The following is a 27,612-nucleotide window of genomic DNA, read 5'->3' on the forward strand; positions in this document are numbered from 1 at the left end:
TCCCCGCCTTCCCTCTCCCCTTTGGTAACCACTAGTTTGTTTTCTATATCTGTGAGACTGTTTCTGTTTTGCATATACATTCATTTGTATTATTTTTTAGATTCCACATGTAAGTGATATATAGTATTTGTCTTTCTCTAACTTATTTCACCAAGCAGAATATTCTCTAGGTCCATCCACTTTGCTGTAAAAGGCAGAATTTCATTCTTTTTTATGGCTGAGAAATATTTCATTGTATACATATCCATTTGTCTGTTGATGGGCAGGGCACTTGGGTTGCTTCCATATCTTGGCTACTGTTACAAAATTTTTATTCTGTTTGAACCAACCATTTCTCTATGATGGCCTAGTGGCGTGGGATGGGGGGGGCGGAGGGAGGGTGGACATTATATAATGTAAATACATTATACTGTTTGCTAAATTAATAATTTAACAATTTTTGTCCTAAAGAGTTGTTCATGACTTCCCTGGTGGCGCAGTGGTTAAGAATCCGCCTGCCAATGCAGAGGACACGGGTTCGAGCCCTGGTCTGTGAAGATCCCACATGCCGCGGAGCAACTAAGCCCGTGCACAACAACTACTGAGCCTGTGCTCTAGAGTCTGCGAGCTACAACTACTGAGACACGTGCCAAAACAACTGAAGCCCGCGTGCCTACAGCCCATGCTCCACAACAAGAGAAACCACCACAATAAGAAGCCCACGTACTGCAACGAAGAGTAGCCCCTGCTCTCTGCAACTACAGAAAGCCTGCGGGCAGCAACAAAGACCCAACACAGCCAAAAATAAAATAAATTAATTTAAAAAAAAGAGTTGTTTATATGAAATCAATCTACCGTACTCGTCTAACTTAAACTAATACATAGTTGGTATTGAAAATGATTTTCTGATGTTTTAGAACACTGTGATTTCTTAAAAACAAACATAACATAAAAAGTTCCTTAATCTTTTGGAAGAGAATAAAATAATATTAATTAAGAGTCTTAAAATTATACTTAAGATTCAGTAACAGTAATTTTATAAATTTCTTCTTTTGTAAATTTCTTTTATTTAATAACAACTATACAAAGATGTTTACTACATTATAGATAATAGAGAAAAACTTGGGACCACCTATTAGTTCAAAAACAGTGGCTAAGTCCTAGTATATCAATCCAACCAATTCTGTGGCCATTACACATATTATTATGGGGATTTCCCTGCCAGTCCAATGGTTAAGACTCTGTGCTTCTCCTGCAAGGGGCACTGGTTCAATCCCTGGTCAGGGAACTAAGATCCCTCATGCCATGTGGTGCAGCCAAAAATAGGTAGGTAGATAGATTAAAAAACATCAAATTTATTTTAAAAAAATCATGAAGATCATTAGAAAGTATGAAAAATACAATTTATGGATAAATTAAATAGATAAATACAATATTATAGGTAACTTTTGCACACATTTATATGAAAATTAGTATTCATGTGGAAAGACCTACAAAAATGAAAACAATTATTTGAAAGGTAAAATTATAGATGATTTTTTATCTTTAAAATAATTGTAACATTAGTAAATTGATTTTGCCTTTTTAAGATGCAATATAGGGACCTCCCTGGTGGCACAGTGGTTAAGAATCCGCCTGCTAATTCAGGGGGACACAGGTTCGAACCCTGGTCCGGGAAGACCCCACATGCCGCAGACCAACTAAGCCCACGCACCACAACTAGTGAGCCTGTGCTCTAGAGCCCACGAACCACAACTACTGAAGCCCGTGCACTGCAACAAAGAGTAGCCCCCGCTCGCCACAACTACAGAAAAGCCCGCACACAGCAATGAAGACCCAACGCAGCCAAAGATAAGTTAAAAAAAAAACTATAAATAAATAAAAATTTTTTAAAGATGCAATATAAAATGAAAACACCATGTAGACCTTAGATTTCTCATATGTGAAATCAAAGACTAGATTAGGTTTCTCTATGGTTATCCTGATTCTATACATTGAGAAACTTAAGGGAAAACTCATTAAAAATGATACATTTTGAACTAATATTCCTGAAAAGTAACACAGACTTCAATAAAAGATTATAAATGATCAAATGTTGAGCTTCTTAGAAATATCAGCAGCAAGTATTGATCAGTTGTGTTAATCAAGCTCTGATTTAAGAACAGTCCCCTTCCAAATTTGGTGATAACAAAAAAAATCTGACTTGAATGAAATAAAACTTCTATTGCCAGGTTATTTAAAGACTCAGTCTTTTTCTATAAAATATGTCTCGGGGCTTCCCTGGTGGCGCAGTGGTTGAGAGTCGGCCTGCCGATGCAGGGGATGCAGGTTTGTGCCCCGGTCCGGGAGGATCCCACGTGCCGCGGAGCAGCTGGGCCCGTGAGCCATGGCCGCTGGGCCTGCATGTCTGGAGCCTGTGCTCCGCAATGGGAGAGGCCACAGGAGGGAGAGGCCCGCGTACCGCAAAAAAAAAAAAAAAGTCTCATAAGGACTCTACCATTGTACAAATAAATGTTTTTCAGTGTTGGTAATATTTACAACTAACTTAACCTATTCACATATACCAAGGCTTCACATCTTTAAAATTTCTGTGTCTTTAAGGATGGGAAACTGAAGGTTAGTGCTATCCAAGTAAATGTAGAGAGTATCAGTTAGCCGTGGGCAATTTAAAAAGATCATATTTATAGATGATTTCTAAAAGTGAATGATCTAGCTCCTCCAGAAAAGTATTTGTGGGAATATAAATGTTATCATGAAAAAAAAGACTTCCCGGGGCTTCCCTGGTGGCGCAGTGGTTGAGAGTCCGCCTGCCGATGCAGGGGACACGGGTTCGTGCCCCGGTCCGGGAAGATCCCACATGCCGCAGAGCGGCTAGGCCTGTGAGCCATGGCCACTGACCCGTGCGTCCGGAGCCTGTGCTCCGCAACGGGAGAGGCCACAACAGTGAGAGGCCCGCGTACCGCAAAAATAAATAAATAAATAAATAAATTAAAAAAAAAAAAAAAAAAGACTTCCCTAGTGGCACAGTGGTTAAGAATCTGCCTGCCAATGCAGGTGACATGGTCCGGGAAGATCCCACATGCTGCAGAGCAACTAAGCTCGTGCGCCACAACTACTGAGCCTGTGCTCTAGAGCCTGCAAGCCACAATTACTGAAGCCCATGCGCCTAAAGCCCATGCTCTACAACAAGAGAAGCCACTGCAATGAGAAGCCCACGCACCGCAACAAAGAGTAGCCCCTGCTTGCTGCAACTAGAGATAGCCCACGTGCAGCAACAAAGACCCAACGCAGCCAAAAATAAATAAATAAATATTTTAAAATGTTTAAAAAAAGGGAGCCTTTAAATGTGTGTTAATGTACGATAATGGTTAAATACATTTACTTTTCATATGCTTCTCTCCCAACTTTTCATATGCTTCTCTCCCAACTTTTCATGTTTTTCTCTGCCATAACAAAATACCATGGACTGAGTGACTTAAATAATACATTAATTTTCTCACAGTTTTGGAGACTAGAAGTTCAAGATCAAGGTGTCAGCATGTTTGATTTCATTTGAGACCTCTCTCCTTGGCTTGCAGATGGTCACTTTCATGCTGTGCCCTCACATGATCTTTATTCTGTGGGTATGCACCCCTGATTTTTTTTTGTATGCCCTAATCTCCTCTTCTTATTAGGATACTCATTAGATTGGATTAGGGCACTCCCTGGCATCATTTTAACTTAATCACATCTCTATACATTTTGACCTACTGGGGTAAGGGCTTCAACATATGAATTGTGGGCGGGCCGGGGGGACCCATACCTACTGCTTATATAAATGTCTTCTAGTATCAATGACCATGTGACAAATTCACATACACATCTGATGAAAAGCTAAATATAAATCTTCTTATTCTACTTGATATGCTGTGTAATAAAACATCATGTGCTTGGAGACAACTGCTTTAAGGCAAGAGTTTAGAACAGCGAAAGCAAGCTCACAATTAAAAGGTACCTAATATAATAAAAGATATTCCTCAGTAATATCAGGTGAAAGAGAAATTATATCTGTTGATATATCAAAGAATAGTGTTTTTGGATAGTTTTTATGAGAAATTACTTAAAAGAAAAACGGAATCTGTGTGTAAGTTGAACTTTGGAACTTGAAGTTGAAGTTTGAACTTTTATGAGATTCCTTTGAGAACTTCAAACATTATAACCTAATAAATTATATATTAAAAAAACATGTTTAACAGTAAATTAGATTCTTGAGTACATCAGAATATGATAATAAATGTAATTATATTTGAAATATCTACTAAGTTTTAAGTGTACTAAAGTCTTTCTGGATTATTTAGTTATTTTACTAACAATATGAGAGGCAAGGCGGTTGAGCTGGGATAAGCAGAGCACCACAGAGAGCCCATTCCTGTGGTAAGACCCAGGGAAAAGATGTGAAGATGATATACTGAACACCACACATGCCAATCCAAGGGCAGTCCCAGTCTGCCTGCAATGGTACACCTAGTCTGTCATTCCCAGAAGTCTGTGTAGGGATTGGCACATGGGTTGTCATGCAAAACCACAACCTCATTATCTTAATAATGAACTTCATGACCAAATCCTACTCATGGAAGTTAAACAATGGTTTTCAGAACTGGGTCAGTCTTCTTGGCTGTGAGAGGAACTAAAGAAGACATCAACTGTTTTGGTAAGGCCCTATCTATCTAGAGAATAGACTTAGAACACTATGACAGTTTATTTACTATGGTTAACAGTAGTAAAAATTTAAACTAACAATAGGTCTGGCTCATTTTTCTATTTCTGTAACACAATGAAAAAAAAAAGAAAATGGCTATAGGAGACAAAACTAAGCACAGAAAACCACAGATTCCATCATAAATATGTCAAATTACCAAATAAATAATTTACATGTCAGTCTTACCTATACTAGAACAATAATGACTTGACTTTCATGGTTTATCTGTTTTAATCCTGATAAGCACACCTTGTAGAGAAAAATGTCATTGGGCAGGTCTGATAAAAACTTTCAGGGTTCATTCATTTCTATATGGTTTTACAATGATAATGTTCCAAAGCAACTAAATGTACTTGATGAGATAAATGCATGTGTGGGGCCTAATATCAAGCAACAGTCTATCTGGCATCAGTAATCAAACAATTACGAAATGGAAAGTACATCCTGTACAAGCTGACAGACACATTAAATCAGGAGAGCTGTGGGCAGACGTACTGACACTGCAAGAATTACCAGAAAACATTAATTTCAGCATTAATAAAATGGCAGTAAATAGATGACAGCTGCCAGATGAACTAAGAAATAAGGTTACTGGCCTTGTTAAGCTCGCGTCTGATTTTCTCAGGCACAAACTGGTCGAGGTAGCGTCTGAAGTGAAGGGCGTCGATGGCGACGATTTCAGTGCCGCGCCGCTGCCAGTCGTCCCTGGGGCAGGACAGATGGGGGAAAATGAGGAATGGGGAAAGGCACTCATAAAATAAAACCCTCACAAGGGTCAGGTTTCTGAGACTTTGGCAGGGTTAATACATTACAAACAAACCAGTGGGTATATATCTCAGCAAATCAGGAGGGTAGAAAAACACCATTTTATTTTTAAATTCCAAGGGATACATATTGTGGACTGCCAGGCATTAAACAGTAAAATGAAAAAATAGTACGTATTATAAACAGACACATGATTAACAATGAGTCTTCGAGGTTAAAAGATTTTGGGGGCAAACGAAAGGAATTTAGTTCTTTGTTTTCCTTCAATACTAAAGACATGGCGTTTGTATCTCAACAAGAGCTCATTCCTCCTTTGTTCTGAAAGAACTGCTCTAAGTATTGAGTTTGTAACATCACCATTTATTGTCCAAGAACGAATCCCAAGAAGTCAAGTTTTGTAAAAAAAATGTGTAATAATTCAGTACAAAATTCTACCTACTGTGCTCAGTTGCTGACTGGGCAAAACTATTTTTAAAAAGGCAAAGAAATCAAAGCAGACGATAACAATTTGCCCAAGGAGACAGGAAAAACTGGCTGAGATGGTGATTCTGGAAATGTGAAATTCCAAATTCCAAATATTTCATCTCTTTATAAACATGCATATACTGATATGGCAGTCAACTTTTCACACTGAAGAATACCCACAGAAACCTTCATGTTAGTCTGTAAATAATTATCAGGAATTAAACATTCACATAGATAATTGTTGCAACCACATATTTTAACCAAAACAAAGGGAAAGAGACTAGGGACTGGGCTTGAGATATTACAAAGATAAGGCTGTATGGCTACATGGGCAATAGCTGATTCTTTCTGCCACAATGGCTCTTTTGCATTGAAACACACATACATAGGCCACACACATTTTCTGTAAAAATTTACCTCTGGTAAACCAACTTACTGGGAAAGCAAAAATGTCAAAGTGTAAAAATATATTTCAATAAGAACTAGGAGACTGCAGCAGCAAAATTCAACATAGGTTCTGCTATCAACTGTTTGTGGCATCAGGCAAATTGTCCCAGCATAGGTTTCCCCCACTTAACCTAATCTCAACAGAAAAGGTAAGGATAACTAAATAAGCTGTTTAAGTTCGACCTTGGAAGTTAATCTCCACTGGCTGCTTATAATTAGCAGCTGAGCTGTGCCTTTCTTCTTCTTGGTTTAGACATTTGGCTTTTCTCTGTTGTTCCCTTTGGTATATGGGGATGGTGATAGTGTTTTAACTACTAACGAAACTGTACTATTGAATTTAAGAAGAAAATTATATTTCTGAAATAAGAATAGATGGGAGACAGACTGTACCAGGGTCAAACCCACATTCCTTAGCTTTTGGTCATGAGATGCTAACGTCAGAAATGAACTCACCTTTCACTCCTGTCTTCATGGCTCCGGGCCCAACGGTATGTTTCGGCATAGCCTGTGTATTCACTGTACTGTTCAGTACCTGAAACAAATAATCTGCCACTATTATTTTTGAGAAAAAAATTTCTTTTTTCTTTTTGAATTTTATTTACTTTATACAGCAGGTTATTAGTTATCTGTTTTATACATCTTAGTGTATGTATGTCAATCCCAATCTCCCAATTCATCCCACCACCACTGCCCCCAGAAAAAAATTTCTTAAGAACTGCACCTTCTAAAGGGTCTCTGTTAAGAAACAAACAAATAAAAAACCCCACTGGTCTTAATGACTTGTTATTACTTCCCATAAAGAAAAAAATGATGCCTTCAAATGCCACCGCAATTATCATACAGTGAATGAATGTCCCAATCAACAAAGAAAACAAAATGTCTGTCATACTCATTTTTTTCTTTTATGAGGAGTACATAAAGATTGTGTTTTATAAAAGTCCACTGTCGGGCTTCCCTGGTGGCGCAGTGGTTGAGAGTCTGCCTGCCGATGCAGGGGACACGGGTTCGTGCCCTGGTCCGGGAAGATCCCACATGCCGCGGAGAGGCTGGGCCTGTAAGCCATGGCCGCTGAGCCTGCGCATCCGGAGCCTGTGCTCCGCAACGGGAGAGGCCACAACAGTGAGAGGCCCGCGTACCGCAAAAAAAAAAAAAAAAAAAAAAGTCCACTGTCTTCAATGTCAGTGATCAGATGGTTTTTTATTTGTGTTGTTGAAAAAATAAATTTTACATAAAAACATTCCCTAAGAAAAGTATCAATAAAATTAAATTTAGGATTTGCCTATCAACAGGCAAGGTACCTCAAAGAACTTTGTAAAACTAGGATATTATGCCTGAGAAGACAGGGAGGGAAAAAAGCATAATTAACATTCATCTGATGAGAAGATGTACCAACCTTGGCATATAACATAGATTTCTAATTCACTGGACCTGAATATATCAAAAGGGATGGTGTCTATTTAACTAAGTAAATAAGCTCATTCCAACTCCTATGGTCAACTCAATAATTACTTGACCTGATAAGAATCAACAAAACAGTAAAATTAAAAGCTGAAAACTTGAGCAAGATTATACTTTTCACATATTAAAAAAAAAACAGAAACAAGACAACATTGAGAACTAAGATTAATGATATTTTTAGTACAGCTGACTCTCAAACAAATGGGTTTGAACCGCACGGGTTCCCTTACACTGTAGATCTTTTTCAATAGTAAATACTACAGTACTAGACAATCTGCAGTTGGTTGAATCCACAGAGGTGGTCCCCACAGATGAAGGAAATGTGTATTCAAAGGGCTGACTGAAGTTATATACGCATATAAGTTATATGTGAATTTTACGGTACTACTTTTCTCTTCAAAAGATACACTTCAGTGGGATTCCTACCAAAATGAATAAACTGAATCTAGTTATGAAAAAAACACTGGGCAACCCCCCCCAAAGAGAGATTCTACCAAGTAACTGGCTTCAATGTTTTAAAAATATCAAGGTGAACAAACACAAGTTTGAGAAACTGTCCCAGTTTAAAGGATACATGACAAGTCTATTCAAGGTCTGATCCTGGATTGGACTGTAGACTGGGTGGGGGGAAAAGCTACAAAAGATATAATTAGGATAATTGATAGAATATTGACTAGGGATTAGCTAATAGTATTTTAGCAATGCTAAATTTCCCATTTATTTATTTATGTATTTATTTGTGGTACGCAGGCCTCTCACTGTTGTGGCCTCTCCTGTTGCGAAGCACAGGCTCTGGACGCGCAGGCTCAGCGGCCATGGCTCACGGGCCCTGCCGCGCCGTGGCATGTGGAATCTTCCCAGACCAGGGCACGAACCCGTGTTCCCTGCATCGGCAGGCAGACTCTCAACCACTGTGCCACCAGGGAAGCCCAAATTTCCTAATTTTGATTAACTATGCTGTGCTAATGTAAGAGAATGTCCTAGTTCTTAGGAAATATACAATAAAATATTTGGGGTAAAAGGGCAGAATGTCTCCAATATACTCCTAGTTCAGGAAAAGAAAATAGAGAAAGAATGATGTAGCAGATGGGGCAGAAATGTAAACTGGTGAATCTGGGTGAAATTCCTTGTATTATTCTTACAACTTTTCTGTAGATCTGAAAATTTTCATACATATACAAATATAAACATAGATATACAATATAAGTAAATATTAAATAAAGCTATAAAAAATACTATTCTATTTTTATAAATGATTAAAATATTCCATAATAAAAACTTAAAAGATTTAAACTCAATACTAGAGTTTCTAGTCTATTACTGAGCACACTGTTTCTTAAAAATAATTTTTCAAAATTTTAAATAATTTACAGTTTAATTACTATAAATTCACCTAGTATTTGGGGTAAGACAGCCTGCTACAAATCAAGAAAATAACTACAAAATTAATGTTGTTTCTGTCAGGCTTCCTTGACACTGTAAGTAGAGTTGGTTGTTCCTTCTTTGTGCTCCGCAGTACTCTGCATACAGCATCAGCAGAACAATTAACATATTAAATTGCAATCTGCAAATCAATTATATTTCTACACAGTATCAACGAGCAGTCAAAAACTGAAATTTTAAAACTACATTTACAATAACAAAAAATATGAAATACTTAGAGGTAAGTCTGAGAAAATGTAAAAGAAGTATACAATAAAAAGTATGTAATATGACTGAGAGAAATTAAATAAGACCTAAATAAACATAAAGATATCTCATTCATGTGTCAAAGACTAAATATTGTTAAGAAGTCAAGTTTTCCCACATACAGATGGCCAATAGGCACACGAAAAGATGCTCAACATTGCTAATTATAAGAGAAATGCAAATCAAAACTACAATGAGGTACCACCTCACAATGGTCAGAATGGCCATCATTAAAATGTCTACAAATAACAAATGCTGCAGAGGGTGTGGAAAAAAGGGAACCCTCTAACACTGTTGGTGGGAATGTAAATTGGTGCAGCCACTATGGAGAACAATATGGAAGTTCCTCAAAAAAATAAAAATAGAGTTGCCAGATGATCTAGCAATCCCATTCCTGGGCATATACCCAGACAAAACTATAATTCAAAACGATGTATGCACCCCTATGTTCATAGCAGCACTATTTACAATAGCCAAGACATGAAAACAACCAAAATGTCCATTGACAGATGAATGGATAAAGAAGATGTGGTATGTATATATAGTCCATATATATGTAATACATATATATATACTATATATATATATATATATATATATATATATACTCAGCCATCAAAAAGAATGATAAAATGCCATTTGCAGCAACATGGATGGACCTAGAGATTATCATACTAAGTGAAGTAAGTCAGAGAAAGACAAATACCATATGATATCACGTATATGTGGAATCTACAGTATGACACAAATCTACAAAACTACAGACTACAAAACAGAAACAGACTCTATGGAGAACAGACTGTAGTTGTCAAGGGGAAGGGAGGGTAGGAGAGGGAAGGAATGGGAGTTTGGGATTAGCAGAGGCAAACTATTATATGTAGGATGGATAAACAACAAGGTCCTATTGTATAGCACAGGGAACTATATTCACTATCCTCTGACAAACTATAATGGAAAAGAATATGAAAATATGTGTATGTGTGTGTGTGTGTGTGTGTGTGTGTGTATAATTGAGTCACTTTGCCGTACAGAAGAAATACAACATTGTAAATCAACTATACTTCAATAAAATTTTTTTAAAAGTCATCTTCCCAAATTGATCTATAGATTCAGAACAATCTTAATTAAAATTCAGCAACCTTTTTTGTAGATATTGACAAACTCATTCTAAAATTCAACAAACAACTCTGAAGAAGAACAAAGTTAGAGGACTCACGCTGCCTGATTTCAAGAATTATTATAAAGCTACAGTAATCAAACCAGAAAGAACCAAAAAAAACAAAAACCCAAATTAATAAATTGGACTTCAAAATTAGAAAGTTCTGTTTTTCAAGTCATTGTTAAGATAATGAAAAGACATACTTCATGTCTGATAAAAGGCTTACCTAAAATATATAAAGCACTTCCAAACTCAAGAATAAAAAAACAAACAACCCAATTAAAACATAGGCAAAAAGATGGCTTCAGGAGCATAGCCATATGTCAAAACTTACCTAACTGCACACTTTAAATATATATGGTTTGTTGTATGTCAATTATACCTCAATAATCTGACTCCTTCACTAGACTGACAGCTTCTCAAGGGCAGGGATTATGTATTATTAACATGTGTGCCTACATCAGCATCTTGTAATGCAAAAATATAGAAGCAGTTGAGTAAGTACTTGCTGCATAAACATAATTAAGGACCGAAACAGGAAGAACACTGAGGTTAAAATAAGGAGTCCAGAAATACTTAATCTGGACTAAGTATTATATAATTGACATATTAAAAAATTCATTTACAAAGACAGTGTGGCATGGCAAAAAGAGCACCACACTGAGATTAAGAGTCACGAGGAACCCAAAGTGAATCCTAAAGTAACCAAATCTCACTGGACTTCATCTCAATGTCTAAAAATTAGGCTTGTCAATAATTCTTATATTGCTTATCCCATAGAATAGCTTGGAAAACCAAATAAGACGAGTTTAAAATCCTTCAATACCATACACAGGTTGGTATTGGTGTCATCAGACTTAACTTTGTAAGGGAGTAGAGAAACCAAAGATATATGACTCTATTTATGTGGGGTTTAAAAGACACGTGGTCTACTGGCCTGACTGGGAATAAAGACAGCCGGGAATAGTCCTGTTCTTTTGCTTTTTGCCCTGTGGTGGACAAGCCTCATTTTCCCTGTTTATTATTATTATTAATAATAATAACAATAATAACGCCTACTCTGATCTCTTAATTATGAAAATAACCACCTCTTCTGTCTTTTGCAAAGTGGTTGAAAAATATAAAATATCAATGATCAACTTCTATTTCAAATTAGGATGGTTTTTGTCTTCTTTCCTAACAGAAACAAGGTTAGGTTTATTTCCTTCAGGTTTGGGAAATCAAAAATGCACATACAGAAGCTTTTGCTCTAAAATTAAATCCTGAGTTTTCTAAGTAAACATCTTTCAAAATTATGTTGTTTGTTCTGAAAAACAAATGCCCTTAGCTCGCTTTAAATTTAAATTTACTGATAAACTTTTCTAAAAATGCAAAAGGTGAACAGTGGTAACAGCAAAAAAGAGAAGACAAAGACCTTTGTGATAGCTCTCTCTAGGGATATAGCCTTAAGACTTCATACTCAAAGACAAACCTTCACCTAAGTTAAAAACTTTTAAGGAACCCATTTAAATCTTTTCAAGAGCTCATTACAACCTTATGTATGAGTTCTTAGACTTTATAGTAGTAAGAAAAATTCTTATTTTCTTTTACTAGTAATGAAAGTTTATGATGAACACAGCAAAAAATATTTGGAGATTAAAGAAATTCTACTTACTAATGGGTTATGCCATTAGAAAGAAGATTTATACAAAGAACCTAGGGGTAAGACAGGAATAAAGACACAGACCTACTACAGGATGGACTTGAGGATATGGGGAGGGGGAAGGGTAAGCTGTGACAAAGTGAGAGAGTGGCATGGACATATATACACTACCAAACGTAAAATAGATAGCTAGTGGGAAGCAGCCGCATAGCACAGGGAGATCAGCTCAGCTCCTTGTTACCACCTAGAGGGGTGGGATAGGGAGGGTGGGAGGCAGGGAGATGCAAGAGGGAAGAGATATGGGGATACATGTATATGTATAACTGATTTACTTTGTTATAAAGCAGAAACTAACACACCATTGTAAAGCAATTATACTCCAATAAAGATGTAAAAAAAAAAAAAAAAACAACCATCTACCCCACTTTTATTAGCATCATTAAAACAGTGGTGATTATGCAGCAGAAAAAAACACTCTGGCCTTTCATTCCCATGATTAATAAAAATTAAGAAAAGCCAAACTCCAACTTTATTTGGATCTTTCCCAATGAGCTGGTGTCATTTAGTAAGCACTGGGCTGTTTTTGTAGTGATGGGCTCCTCTAGTGTTGTTAACTCTATGAAAGGTACCAGTACTACAAGCAATGGTGTCTGCTCTTGTCTTTTCTATCAGTTCTGCTGACACTCACGAAAGATTTAAGGACCTGTGGTGTTTGGGACACTTTGATTCACTAGAGGGCAGGTTTTATATTAAATGTGTCAACATTCTGCTCAGTAAGTTTCATGTCTAGGCATCTGCTTTATGTTCTCACCACAGAGAAACAACAAAATAATCTCCCAGCAGCACAGTAACACCTTTTAGTATTGAAGCTTTTACTGGACGTTGTGAAGGAACACAAGAGAGGGGAAAAAGGGGGAAGATTGGAGTTTTAATTCTTTTCCTCAATCTATACTTACTGAAAGGTTTTAACTCATGCCTGCTCCAGGGAGGATCACAGCAAGTAGAGGGATAACACTGTTTGGATAAAAGTATTTGCCTGTTTGCATGACCTGTTTCATATTCATTTAAAAGTCTGATACCAACCAGATGCCCCACAATGATGATAAATTTAATTTATTTCCAATTTCTCAAACTCTTCTACAGATTCAGGCAGCACAGTCACAGCCATTAGCTCACTGAGCCTGGTTGAATCATTGAAGGAATGGAATTGATCAGGCAGATAGACTGCAGTGCATAGTTAAGAGTCTCCTAAGAAGGGAGATGGCAGAAATCCAACATCAAATAGATGATGAAATGGCCATTTCCATTAAGGGAACATCACATCACAGATATTAATTAGGAGGCACTATAATAGAGTTAAGTGGATATGGGGAAAAAATGCTGAGTTAAAGTCACCCCGGGTGTCCTTAGCCTGAGGTAATTACAGGTGTGAAGGTGAGTCATGGATCTGCAATTTTCCATCTATTTTACAATGGCTGCAGGTAAGTTAGAGACCAGATATAACTCCAGAGTGATGATGCTTTTTTAGATTGGGGACAAACTATCCTTAAAAAAGAAAAGAAGTCTAATGTTTTCCTTTTACTATTCCCAAGGAAATTACATCCTTTATTTACAGAAACATTAATGGGAGATGACAAGGGACTACTTCCCTAGTACAACAGAAGTGAAGCAAATGAAACAAATTAGCTTTGAGTTAAAATGCCCTGCATTCTACCAACTTTTTTATTTCAAGAATGTAAATTCATCCTAAAAAATTGATGGGAGGGCTTCCCTGGTGGCGCAGTGGTTGAGAGTCCGCCTGCCTATGCAGGGGACACGGGTTCGTGCTCCGGTCCGGGAAGATCCCACATGCCGCGGAGCGGCTGGGCCCGTGAGCCATGGCCGCTGAGCCTGCACGTCCGCAGCCTGTGCTACGCAACGGGAGAGGCCACAGCAGTGAGAGGCCCGCGTACCAAAAAAAAAAAAAAAAAAAAAAATTGATGGTATATTTTGTTCTCAGTCTTCAATTCAAATCTAGCTTAACTGCTAAAAATTAAAACTCTTTTAAAGTATTATTTGATACACCCAAATGCTGGAGATGGTCACATTCCAGAACTTCAGTGCTCTCTAAAACAGTCTGAGATCAATATTCAAAGTATTCATTTGCCCAACAATGGATTTATGACAGTTTAATTTTTTTGTTCTATAATTCCTTACACTCTTTTCTCCCCTAACAACTTCTAACTACACCCTTCTTATCTGCATACATAATAAACAACAAATGCAGATAGACAACCAATATGTGAGTTGAGACAATGCTGAGAATAAAAGGGTTTTTTATCTTTCTATTTCAGTACAGTTTGGATTACAACCTCAGAATTCTGGATGAAATACTTCAGGTTATTAACTTCAAATAGCTGCAGTTCTATCAAAGAAGAAATTCCTTTGCTGAAGTTCTTAACTTCCTACATAAACTCAAACAACAATTTTTACTTTTTGTCTTATCTCATCAAAACAGAAGAATCAAAAGGATATTATAAGAAATAATATAGGGTTATCTAAAAGATGTGGAATAACTCCTTGAAAGCCCTTTTATCCACAAGCACTTATAAAAGTTATGGACACATCAACAAAAACAATGGAGTAAAAATCTCAGAGAACTGTTTCCTCCATAAAAATAATAAGAACACTGGCAAAACTTGTAAGAATCATCTTTTTCTGAACTGTGGGAATTAACCAAAGGCTTGCAGCAGTCTGAGGAGTGTTTATTAAAGAAAAATTGGCTGAATATTGGTAAACACAGTGAGTTGTATGGTGTTTTAACTTGCCCTGTTCCTATTCCACTTTCCCAAGCTCCGTAGTAGCCTTAGAAACCAACAGCCTGTAATCAAAGCAGCCTGGTTGTCACCGGAGGGGGCAGAGAAGGGTTGAAGCTCCTTCAAAGCCCCATTCTCAGAGAACTGTAATCATCTGACCTGTCTGGTAGTTCCCTGGAAGACCTCACTCACAAGGCTGTCTTTATTTGACCAGACTTGGACTTTGTCCAGGGTGAAAAGCCTAATTCCCAGGGGTGTTTGTTGAAAACAATTATAGTCAACTGTTTAACAGTGTAGCTGCCTGAGGCATTAGATTACAGTTGGGGTAAATAGGCTAACCAAAAAGCTTCAGAGGAAAAGCTAAGGAATGAGAAGTACTTACGGGACTTTGAAAAGTATCCTCGGGAATCTAGACGTCTACACACATGCCCATAGCTGTACACAGGCTCAAGAAAGACCTGAGAAGGTCCTAACCTCTCCCCTCACTCTGATCTTGAGGCTCTGTGTAAGCAGGAAGGAAGTGTCAACTGCCTGGTGGAGTGTTGAAGGTAAGCCCCAACATATACACAGAGCCCTTTGGCAAAGACTGACTTACTGGCTCTAGGCATTTAAGAAAATCTCTGTCCAATCATTAGGTAACTACTAATCTAACCAAGCAGAGACTTTAGTGGCTACACATGAAAAAGAATAGTCTTCACAGAACTAGATTAGGAAAGTCACGAAACAAACATCAACAAAAACATACTCTGGGAAAAGGAGAAAATCTGATTTCAAGAGTTGCCCCATTTAAAATGTCCAGTTTTCAACAAAAAAAATTGAGACATGCAAAGAAATGAGAAAGTAGGGTCCATACTCAGAGAAAGAAAGTATTCATTAGTAACTGACCCACCCTGAGGAACCCAGATGTTGGACTTACTAAACAGAAACTTTAAGTCAGCTGTTTTACATCCATTAAAAAAAACTAAAGGAAATTATGTCTAAAGAACTAAATGAAAATATGAGAATAATGCCTCACAAATAGAGAATCTCAATAGAGATAAAAATTATTTTTAAAAAGAATCAAATAGAAATTCTATAGTTGAAAAGCATAATAACTGGAATAAAAATTTCACTGAGGGGATTAAAAAGCAGATTAGAGCAGACAGAAGAATCAGTGAACCTGACAATAGGTCAGTAGAAATTATCCAGTCTGAGAAACAAAAAGAATGAAGAAAAATGAACAGAGCTTCAGAGACCAATGGACATCACCAAATGTACCAACACATGCATAACAGGAGTCTCAGAAGGAGAGAAGAGAAAGGGACAGAAAGAATACTTGAAGAAATAATGGCCAAAAATTTACCAAATGTATCTAAACATTCAAGACATTCAATGAACCCAAACAGGATAAAGTTAAAGAGATCCACACCTATACACATCATAAACAGTTGAAAGACAAAGAGGGAATCCTGAAAGCAAAACATAAGGGACAAAATTTAGATGCTCTCCTGAAGGTTGCCTACAAATGTATCTGAGATGTGTGGTCTCAGTCTTAATTCTGTCATGTACCTCTTTGGACATAAATCAGTTGAGTTATACATTTGATAAAACTAACAGAGGATGGTTTTCATCCCACTGTAATCTTTGAAAATAACTATCAACCAAATTCTCCTACACTTAGCCTGTTAGTCTCCTATACTAATCTCAAAGTGGCAATAGATTCAAAGAGGAAATAAGAAATCCTCCTTTGCAGAAAGAAAAACATCAGCAATTGATGGCTGATTACGGCTTTTATATGGGAATGTTTTTTTTTTTTTTTTGGGGGGGGGGGTATATGGTCTTTTAGGTACCTGAATAAAAGGCTTAACTTCCCTACAGTGGCTGATTAAGAGTTTCTTAAGAGTTATGAGTTAATCATCAATTTTTTTGGGTAGCTTATACACAAGAAAATACTGTGACATAGTGATATTGTAATCTAAAGAAACTTAAAGGAAAAAATGTAAATCTTCATTAATAGGCCTAAAGTATAAATTTGACTATGTTTCCTTCTCTCCTTCACCCATAATAACTTAAATCAAAGAGAGGCACTATGATAATCACACTTTTTCTCTTAGGATTAGAAATTAGAATAAACATAAGGCTACTGATTTATTTCCCTTCTATAAAGCTCACTGTTGTACTGACTCTCTCCAAACACTGTAACTGTTTTTTATACTTACATAGTGTGTTCATACTGAAGTACAACAAATCACTTTGGAAATATAATGGAAGAATAATAATAGGATACATGCTCAAAGACATATCACTATCTTCTTTTTAAGGACACCGTATCATAAAATTTCAAACTGGAGAGTAGTTTAATCATTTTTACCCTTGTTCCTCAGATAAAGGTACCAAGAAAGAAAATGTGGGGATAAAATGTCTTACTCAAGATTATGAAAATGAAACTGTAACAATTTAATAAGAACAAGTATAAATTAATGAATTAAAATATTAGGACTAATGCCCACGGTAGAGAAAAGCTACTATCTGAGTGGCCTCTCGTCTTCATGATAGATCATCACAGATGAGGAACACTACCCCATTGTCCAGACTTCTCAAAACTAACCTGTGATGATAAGACATTCATTGTGATCCAGCACCTCAGTGAAGAGCCGTGAAACAATCAACTCAGGGTTGATTAAAAAGCGGATTTCTTCTTGTACAAGTCCTGCACTGGTTACACCACCTCCAACAAAACGGTTTGCAAAATCCACCTATTTGGGAAAATGTGGCATGTTAAATGACAATTTAAAATACCTACATATATGATAAAGAAGTACACTCCCTCTAAGCTCTGATCTTCCTTTCCTTTCCCACATAAATCAATCCCCAAATTAGTAATCTTCCCGGGGAGAACAGATTGTGGTTGACTGCACCCTTTCCACCTCACTGCAGTTAACATCTCTGAATATTTCTTTGGATTCCAAAATGTTAGAAGGAACATGGAAAATAGAGCTTTTAGGCAAAAGCCTCAATGTAATTATATGGACTCTTGTTTATAAACCTTTCCTGTGCTCCAAGGGCCACAAATCAAGGGAGGTTTTTATCTGGAAAGGTTTCAAGATCATTTCTCCACCACTCTCTACTCAATTTCCATTTATGTACTTCATATGACTTTAATATAATTATACAGGCATACCTCATTTTACTGCACTTTGCTTTACTGCACTTCACAGATATTGCATTTTTTACAAATTGAATGTTAATGGCAACCCTGCATCTAGCAAGGCTATTGGTGCCATTTTTCCAATAGCATTTTCTCACTTTGTGTCTCTGTGTCATATTTTGGTAATTCTTGGCGATATTTCAAACCCTCCACCAGCAAAAAAAATTATGACCTGAAGGCTCAGATGATGGTTGGCATTTTTTTTAGCAATAAAGTACTTTTTAATTAAGGCATGTACATTTTCTTAGACATAATGCTATTGGACACTTAAAAGACTACAGTATAGTATAAACGTAACTTTTATATGCACTGGGAAACCAAAAAAATTCATGTGACTCACTTTTTTGCAATGGTCTGGAAATGAACACATAGTATCTCCAAACTATATAGCCTGTACCTTTCTTATATAATATGGAAATCAAACACTTGTCCTTAAAGGTTTGAAAAGTTTAGGATTTAACCTTTTCGGTAACTTTTTTCTTTTGTGAAAGAATAAAAGGATGAAAATTTCTTCCTTCTAAATTCAACTGCAAACCCCAAACTGCAAAAACATTACAAACGTTTTAAGAAAAATACACCTAAGGGGAAGAAAAATGAAGACAAAAAAAATCTAGTTTAACAATAAAGATTCAATAAATTAATATTTCCAATTTAGTTTAAAACTATATGTAAGTTTTCTATGGAGTACTATGATGGCATCCCCAAGCTCCTATTGATAAAGGTGAGTTACACAAGCCTCAAGAGAAAGCAAACTCAACTTGCCAGAATTATTTGTTTGTCTTAAACTTACTATGCACTCCAATGTGTCCAACGGTATGCTAGGCTCTATGGGGCAATATGTAAGAAATAGTTTCTGACTTTGTCTTAGATTTTTCTATTTGGGGAGTTAGATTACACACATACCCACAACTTGTGTACACATACAGTCATACACAACCCCTCCCGCCCCCACCAGAATTTAGTAAGTAACGTAAGAGAGGCTTCTATACTATTTAGGAAAAACACAATCCTGTGTCTCTTCTTTACTCTCACACTACTGCCACACTCTCGACACTTCTGACACCAGATGTGTGGATTTTCCACACATCAAGCAATTCTGCAATACCGGCTAGGTGTCCTACAATCCAGTTCAGTTCTGACACTGTCTACCTGGAGGTTAGTGAAAAATCCCACAGGCTAAGGATTCAGTCCTACAAGACTGCCCCAGTTCAGATGACAATCTCAAGTCCCAGGTTGTCACCTGTACTTCTAGTTGACCAGCTATAAATTGGGGTTCCCATGACCCCACCCGGGGCTTGATGATTTGCTAGACCAGCTCACAGAATTCAGGGTAACACTTACTTACATTTACTGATTTATTAAAAAGGATGTAATAAAGGATACAGATGAACAGCCAGATGTAGAGACACACAGGGCAAGGTATGTGGGAAGGGGCACAGACCTTCCACGCCCTTTCCAAGCAAGTCATCTCCCAGCCCCTCTGCATGTTCACCAACCCCAAAGCTCTCCAAATCCTGTACTTCTGAAATTTTTATGGAAGCTTCATCACATTCTCATGACCGATCATTAACTCAGTCTCCAGTCCCTCTCCCCCTTTCCCAGAGGATGGGAGGTGGGGCAGAAAGTTCCAAACTTCTAATCATGGCTTAGTCTTTCTGGTGACCATCCCCATCCTGAAGCTACCCAGGAGCCCACCAAGAGCTGCATCATTAGAACAAAAGACATGTCTATTACTCAGGAAATTCCAAGGGGTTTAGGAGCTCTGAGTCAGGAATTGGGGTCAAAGACCAAATATTAGAACAAAAGATGCTCCTACTGCTCTTACCACTCAGGAGATTACAAGGGTTTTAGGAGCTCTGTGCCAAGAACAGGTTGTAGAGACTAATATATATATTTCCTATTATTTCACATATACTTTCATACTATTGTCAAGTATGAGATTTTGTAAAACTTGTTTGTGATCTCTAAAGCAATTATAAGAAATAGTAATGTGAAGCCAGTTTTACAAAAGAGTAAAACAAGAATATGAATCTTTTGACACGTAAAAATACTATATGTGAAAAGAGAGAAATTAATAGAAGATAAAGTAGTCTTCTTTCACTACAGAAGAACTTAGAAAATACTGAAAAATATGACTGGACAAGTTCTTGAAATGAGTTACCAAAGTGAATCATTTGGGTTTATATTCTGGCATAATAAATCAACACTAAAACTTTAACTTATATAGAAAAATAATTTTGGTTAAACTAGTCCACTGATTAGAAATAGTTACCTACTACATATTAAGTCTTTATACATTGGGTGATTTATAGCTTAAATTGTTCAATTAAACAAGTATTGATGAACTATTATGCTGTGAACCATGGAATACACAGATGAATAAGATGTGGTTCCTGGTTTCATAGCATTTACAGTCTAGATGGGAGTGAGGCACATAAGTAGAATGATAAGATGATTATTAAAGAACCTATTAGGATGTATTTGATACTTCTCAGATAATACAATTAACTAAAATTGGCGCATGGGGAGGATACAGGAGCGTTACAAAAGGATGTGGCATATTCAATTGAGATTTTGCTGACAATCAGGCTGAGGGAATAGCTGCAAAAGGACACAGGAAAAAACCAATGTAAAGAGCTGTATGAGGAGAGTGGTAAGCAGATTCCTCATGCCTGTCTGCAGTGTACAGTATGTGGAGAGTTAAAGTTGGTAATGAGCTGGTCTGGGGTCCAAGAAATTTTTACTTAATTATTAGGATTCTGGGAAAGATTCTAAGAAGAAAAGTAACAAATGTATCTGTGTTTTAGGAAGATAATTCAGACTAAAGTTTAAAGAATGAACTGGAAAAGTAAAAGCAGAAAGGCTGGCTAGGTAAATACTGAATAGTTTAGACAAGCACAACTAGGGCCTCAAATAGGTCAGTGGGGAAAGAAGTGAGACCCAGCAAGGAAATAAAATGGACAGCTCTTGAAAACTGAAAGACTGGCTAAGTATCATGGTATTCGGAATACAAATGAGAAACAAAGGCCTGAGATCAGCTAAACTTAATTGTTACCGGAACAAGATACATAACTAAATTTAAAAGATAAGCTCTATCCAATCTATGTACTACTTGGAAATGATAAATGAAATACATTCAATGTGCATACTACTGTTCATTCTTTGAATAAAAGGCCAACATTTATTACTTAAAAGGTATGCACAGAAAGAAATACACTAAATTCAATATGCCTCTGAAAGCAGGGGTCTTTTAGAAAATCAGTTTCTACTACTTAAAAAAGTTCTTAATAAAAGGCTCTCTACTGCAGGTAAGAAATCTGTTCCAGTACATGAAAACAAGCATATGAGTGCTTCCTTATTTTTAGCCATTTTCTAACTCACTTTACTTTAAAGCTACCTGTTCAGCTTACTCAGTTCTGAATTATAACTTGATGAAAAGAGAGAAATGATAACACTCCTTGGAGAGGTTCTGTTGTTGTTGCCACTCAGCATAATGTAATTTATATGCTACACAAGGAGATTTGGAGCACTGCAATACAATATTCCCTGATCTCCTGGGGATACATGGCATGGGTAGGGAGAAAATAAATAGAAGCCTTTATGGTATTCTTTTAATCTACTGAGGTTTCACATTTCATCTATAATACATTCCAGGGAAGTGGGGAGAATCTCAACCTTGAATGTTGTTGAATAACTCCTTGCTGAATCGTACTGTAATGAAAGGTCAGCATTCCTGCGGTGCTAACCACCAGTAGCTTTGTTTATTTCATGTGTATTAAGCTTCCCTCAGTTAATCCAAGATGTTACTGTAGGAAAGAACCTTGTCAAGATGGAAATGTGGGGGAAAAAGTGATAGTCATTCGAAACAAACTTTAGTCTTATTTCAAAATTATTGTTTTAAATAGAAGAAAAAGGACTTATTAAATATAAATATTAAAAAATTAAGTACAGGACAAATATTAATTCAGTTATCCAAATTATTTTTGTCTATAATTTTAATCACTGGGAGGTGACTTAAAACAAAACATGGTTTGCCTCTTTGAAAATTTTAAATACAAATATGTCTAAATAAAAGGCCATTCTAAAACAAATGTAGGCACTTAGAGCATATAATAAGTAGCCAAATGCAAATCAGTCTGGTCATTTTATAATAAAAATTAAGTTAATTACACAAATAGTCCATTATCAGGCAACTGCTTTAACTTCTGACCCTATATAAGCATTTAATAATGATCTAAGAAAAAAATCAGCTAGTCTCAGTATAAACAGGATGGTGTACAAGCTTCTTCCAAAGAAAATTAGGATTACAATGCTCTTCTAAATAAGAACACAAAACACTAACATTTCGTCTCTGATTAGTGATTTTTTTAAAAGATCACTATGAAGCAAAAGGAAAGCACATGTTCAGGTTAGGTGTTACAAGTTAAAGCCAGATACAGTGTTTTATTTGTTAACTCCTTTTTCCAAAATACTTTTTTTTACATAATGGCAGGAACATAGATTAATAACAAAGATTGACAGATGGACAAAATTACTTGCTCTAAAACAGGGAAGAGATGGCAAGTATATCTGGCTCATGTGCCTAAAACTATTACACATGGAGAGAGGACTTTCTTATCAATCCGTTTTAGATGTCTGCCTCCTAGACCCAAACAAAGTTGGTGACAGAAAAACATCTCAAGCCGGTCATTTTTTAGGGCAGAGCAAGAGCCTTTAAAGAAAGAGAACAAAACTGCCTGGTGACAGCTTGTCAAGACCATACCCTGGCAACTTCCTCCACTGTCAATCTACAAGCTATATCTGAACCAAGAGGCCTGATGTTGTCCAGATCTTGGATTTTCTGTCAAAGGCTTTTTAAAGAGGCACACGTACGAAACAGAGAACGTATATCGGCAGATAAAAGTATTACCAAGGCTGTCAAGGTGATCTGTTTGGTGTTTTTCTCCATTCTGCTATTATGCTTCATTGCATTACATCAGCTTAGAAGATAAATAAACAGCTTTTCATATTTCCTTTGCTGTCGGAAGCTTGACAAGAGACAGTCGTCCCATCCGCCCATGCCCCCACTGCTGTAATTCTCCTACCTGTAGCATGCCTTGACCATTTCCTTCTATGGTTCCTTCGTAAGTGACATGCAATCGAGTCAGGAGTTTTTCACATCTAGGATTTAAAAAGGTATTTCCTTATTTATTTTTTTAATGGTAAGTATTGCACTACAGAAAAGTCTGAAAATACAGATTAACTATAAAAGAAAAACTGAAACTATTCCAAATCTCAAAAGTGAGAAACAGATGCTTATTTACTCAACATTCTTGGGATAGTCTCCCCAAATTTTTCTTATTCAAATATATAAATACAAATATTTAAATTAAAATGGGACAACATACTGTTTTGAAAATTGTTTTGCCCCTACAAAGTATCATTTTCCCCTTTTTTTAAAATATTTTTATACAATTTTTAAAGGTTACTTTCCATTTACAGTTATTACAAAATATGGCCTACATTCCCCATGTTGTACAATACATCCTTGAGCCTATATAACACCCAACAGTGTGTACCTCCCACTGCTCCACACCCACCACCACCGGTAACCACTCATTTGTTCCCTGTATCTGTGAGTATCCTTCTTGTTATACCCAGTAGTTTGTTGTACTTTTTAGATTCCACATGTAAGTGATATCATACAGTCTTTCTCTGACTTCTTTCACTTAGCATAATGCCCTCCCAGTCCATCCATGTTGATGTAAATGGCAAAATTTTGTTCTTTTTTTATGGCCGAGTAGTATTCCACTGTACGTATATACCACATCTTCTTTATCCATTCACCTGTTGATGGACACTTAGGTTGCTTCCATATCTTGGCAACTATAAATAATGCTGCTAAGAACATTGGGGTGCATGTATCTTTTCGAATTATTTTTCAGATATATGCCCAGGAGTGGAATTACTGGGTCATATGGTCATTCTATTTTCAGTTTTTTGAGAAACCTCCATACTGTTTTCCATAGTGGCTGCACCAGTTTAAGTTTCTCCTCTTTAAAAGTTGAAAAACTTCTCAAAATATTTTTAAAAATTAAGATCTATGAAATTTTATTATTATGCTAGAGTTGGCAACCTAAGGAAAAATATAGAAAAATTTTACAAAAAATTATATATCATTCTCAGAGGGGCTCTATTTTCACTAGTTTGGAAACCGTATATGTGTGTGGGGTGTCTTGATGAAAATACATGCTACAGAAATCCTGATCTATGGTATTTTTATATTAATAAAATTGATAGGTAAGTCTAGTACCTGTAAGTCACAATTATTTTCTTTCCTTTTCATAAACCATGGTCACTGAGGTGTTTATGGGGTTCAGATAAACCACCCCCAAATTTGGCATCTTGGCATAGTGAATATTTTAAGCTGAAGAAGTTTGAGAAAATGGCAGAAGCAGAAAGGTCACTCTGACCTCCTCCCCCTCTCCCCCGTCTTACCTGAAACAAGCCATAAAACCCTCACATGAGGGACCCTACCTATACCTGGAGGAAAGGAGCATTATTATCTCTGAAGACAAAAAGATGCCAAGAAGAATTCCAACAACCAGAACTTGCTGTTTCCCCCAGTTTACTTCAATCACCTCATACTCTTTTACATATCATATTCCTCGTCTATTCTTCATCAAACCTAGCATAAAAGTACATAGATCTGTTTCTTTGGGTCTTCATTTCCTCATAAAGGCTCCTGTATCATGCAAAACTTATATAAAATAAATTTTTATGCTTTTCTCCTGTTAATCTTAGTTTAATATTCATACCCAGCCAGGGACCCTAAGAGGATTGAGGAAAAACTTTTTCCTGCCCTACAGTGTTTACCTGCTTAAATCATATTAAAAAAAAATTCCTTTTTATTAATAGCAGTTGGTGATGACATTTTTTCCTTAGATTTTTTTCTCCTGATTAATTACTGAATAAAAATAAATAAATTATAATAATATGTAACAGATAGCAAACCCCTAACTTATACAGAGTGGCATGAATTTTTGGAGGGAGGGGAATTATATATTTTTTAAAACAATTATATTAAAAAAAAATTTAGCTGGGAAGCAGTATTTTATTTATTGGGATTTGCTTTTATCCTGGTATCAATGAGTCCAAATATATTTCTGGTAAAGCTCCAGTCCAACAGACTGACCTTACTCAGAAGGTAAAATAATTCAGTACAGATTCTGTTCTCAAAGCTTCATTTGTATTAACTTATTTAATCTTCACAACATCCCTATTACTATCTCCTTTTACAGATGGGAAAATAAAGCACAAAAAGCATTTAAGTAACCTGTCCAAGACTAGTAAATGAAGCAACAAAGATTTGAACCCAGAAAGCCTAAGGTAATGGTTCAAGCTCTTAACCAGTAAGCTATGCTTTTAGAAAAATTACTTTCTAAATCTCTTGGAGAAAGTTAGTACCATAAGTTTGATTTTTTTAACTTCCCTTTTTTGCAGCATCCTACTTTCCTAGCTATTTTATTCCAGGGGAGACTACCTGTGAGGATACTATTGAGAAGATAAAGAAGCATGATCCAGAAGTCTCATCTGCTGTCAACTATTCTCTGTGACTGTAGTTGTCACCTTATAGTACACTTCTCAAAATTAGGAAATTGCTAGAAACTATTTTTTTAAAATAAGCATCCTCCAACTTCCTAATAGGTTTCCCCTTCTGGCCCCAGCAAATTCTTCATACCACTGCCCCAGGAATCAAAGACAGATTATTCTGGTTCTCTGTGATTAACTAAGCCTGGCTAAGGTATTTATTGATAGTCACAGGGTTAACTATAATGCCAGAATCCTGAAACTCAGAAAAGCCTCCAATTTCCTGGCACCCATTTAGTCCCTTACTCTTGGGAATACCAACAATCCTCATCTCTTCTTCATCCTCTCTCTTTAAGTGAACACATGTTTCTGGTTCTGTGGAATCTGGGAGATGGATTTTAATTGCATTCTGCAACTCACTTAAGAAGCAGCTAAAACAAAAAAGAGATCAATGAAATTAAAAAAAAAAAGTATGAAAAGTTTCAAGTTAAATTCTGCCTATCTAGGTTAAGTGGAATATCTAGATCTTATTTAAAGAGCAAAATTATCTTACTGACATAGCAGCCTCACCAATCTCTGCATTTTGACCTATCCCTTCTCTCCCAGATGGTGTACAAATAGGTGTCCTTTCACATTAGTGCCAAATGAATGCCAGATGCAGATTAGAGATCCTGAGCTGAATTAAAAACAATCCCTCTGAATGATCTATAAAATCTACACAAAAGCAACATGAACAAAAACATCTGTGTTCCTATTAGAGACTAATAGAAGAGCTAAGAAAAGCAAACTTCTGTACTCTAATCTGGGCAGATAACACAGCAGATTGTTACTTTAGTTCTAGGCACCATATTTTAAGAGGGACCAATGGCCTAGGATACATCAACAGCTGAGTTAAAGGGTTTACAATCCATATTATATGTGAAACAAAAGAAATGAGTACTTTAGTATGGACCTGTGTGTATTGTTAGAGGTGGGGGTGGATCAAGAAAGCATCAAAATACATGAAGGAGGGTCAAATCTTAAAGAAAATTAGTTTTATTGATTGTAGTTCCAGAAGGAAGAACAAGGAATGGGATTTGGCGGGGTGGGGAGATTTTTGGAAGACAGACTTTTTTTAGTAAATGAAAGTATTAGACAATAACACAAGCAGCCAACAGTGGGATAGACTGCGGCCAAACAGTGAATTTCCCATCACCAGGGCTGCCTAGTCTCCATCTGTTATAGGTATTACAGAGCTGATTACTTTTAGTAGGCAGCTGGACCAGATGACTTCCTGGGGTCCCTTTAATTTCTAATATACCATGATTCTGAAATGCTGTACATGTTTCTCTTCCTTTCTGACTCAATTTTGTTCTTGTTTTTGTCTTTCTTTTGGTTGCTTAATCTTTTATCCACTTCCCTCTGCTAATAATCATCTCAGCCATGGAGTCAGCCTCCTAAAGTAAGTTTGTTTTTCCTCCACCTCACAAATAAACATCTTTGATGGATGAAAACACAGGAAAGCCATCTAAGCATATGTGCTTTCTCAAGTTAATTACTTTAAGAGTGAGTCCCTTTCATCACTAATTCTAAACAAAACAATTACAAACTACAATAAAAAATATTAGAAAGTGAAAATGAAGACGCACTGATTAACATGAATGCACATCCAAAATATGCATTTAGCATGTTTAATCATGTTGTCACATGCACTGAAACAGTAGATACATTCTTCTCTAA

At 36.5% G+C, this 27,612-nt stretch overlaps 1 protein-coding gene across 2 annotated transcripts in view; it reads right to left on the bottom strand.

Moving 5' to 3' along the window:
• Positions 1-27,612, bottom strand: part of PARG (poly(ADP-ribose) glycohydrolase) — a 113,173-nt gene that overhangs the window by 14,787 nt on the left and 70,774 nt on the right. For both annotated transcript variants that reach the window (XM_082674048.1, XM_082674049.1), the window contains exons 12-15: positions 23,409-23,484; positions 17,725-17,872; positions 6,848-6,926; positions 5,314-5,422 (exon numbers count right to left, since the gene is read on the bottom strand). In XM_082674048.1, coding sequence (XP_082530174.1) covers positions 5,314-5,422; positions 6,848-6,926; positions 17,725-17,872; positions 23,409-23,484 — 412 coding nt within the window. The remainder of the gene's footprint in view (positions 1-5,313; positions 5,423-6,847; positions 6,927-17,724; positions 17,873-23,408; positions 23,485-27,612) is intronic.

This window comes from Grampus griseus (genome assembly GCF_964374135.1).
Source record: "Grampus griseus genome assembly, chromosome: 16".
NCBI lineage: Eukaryota > Metazoa > Chordata > Mammalia > Artiodactyla > Delphinidae > Grampus > Grampus griseus.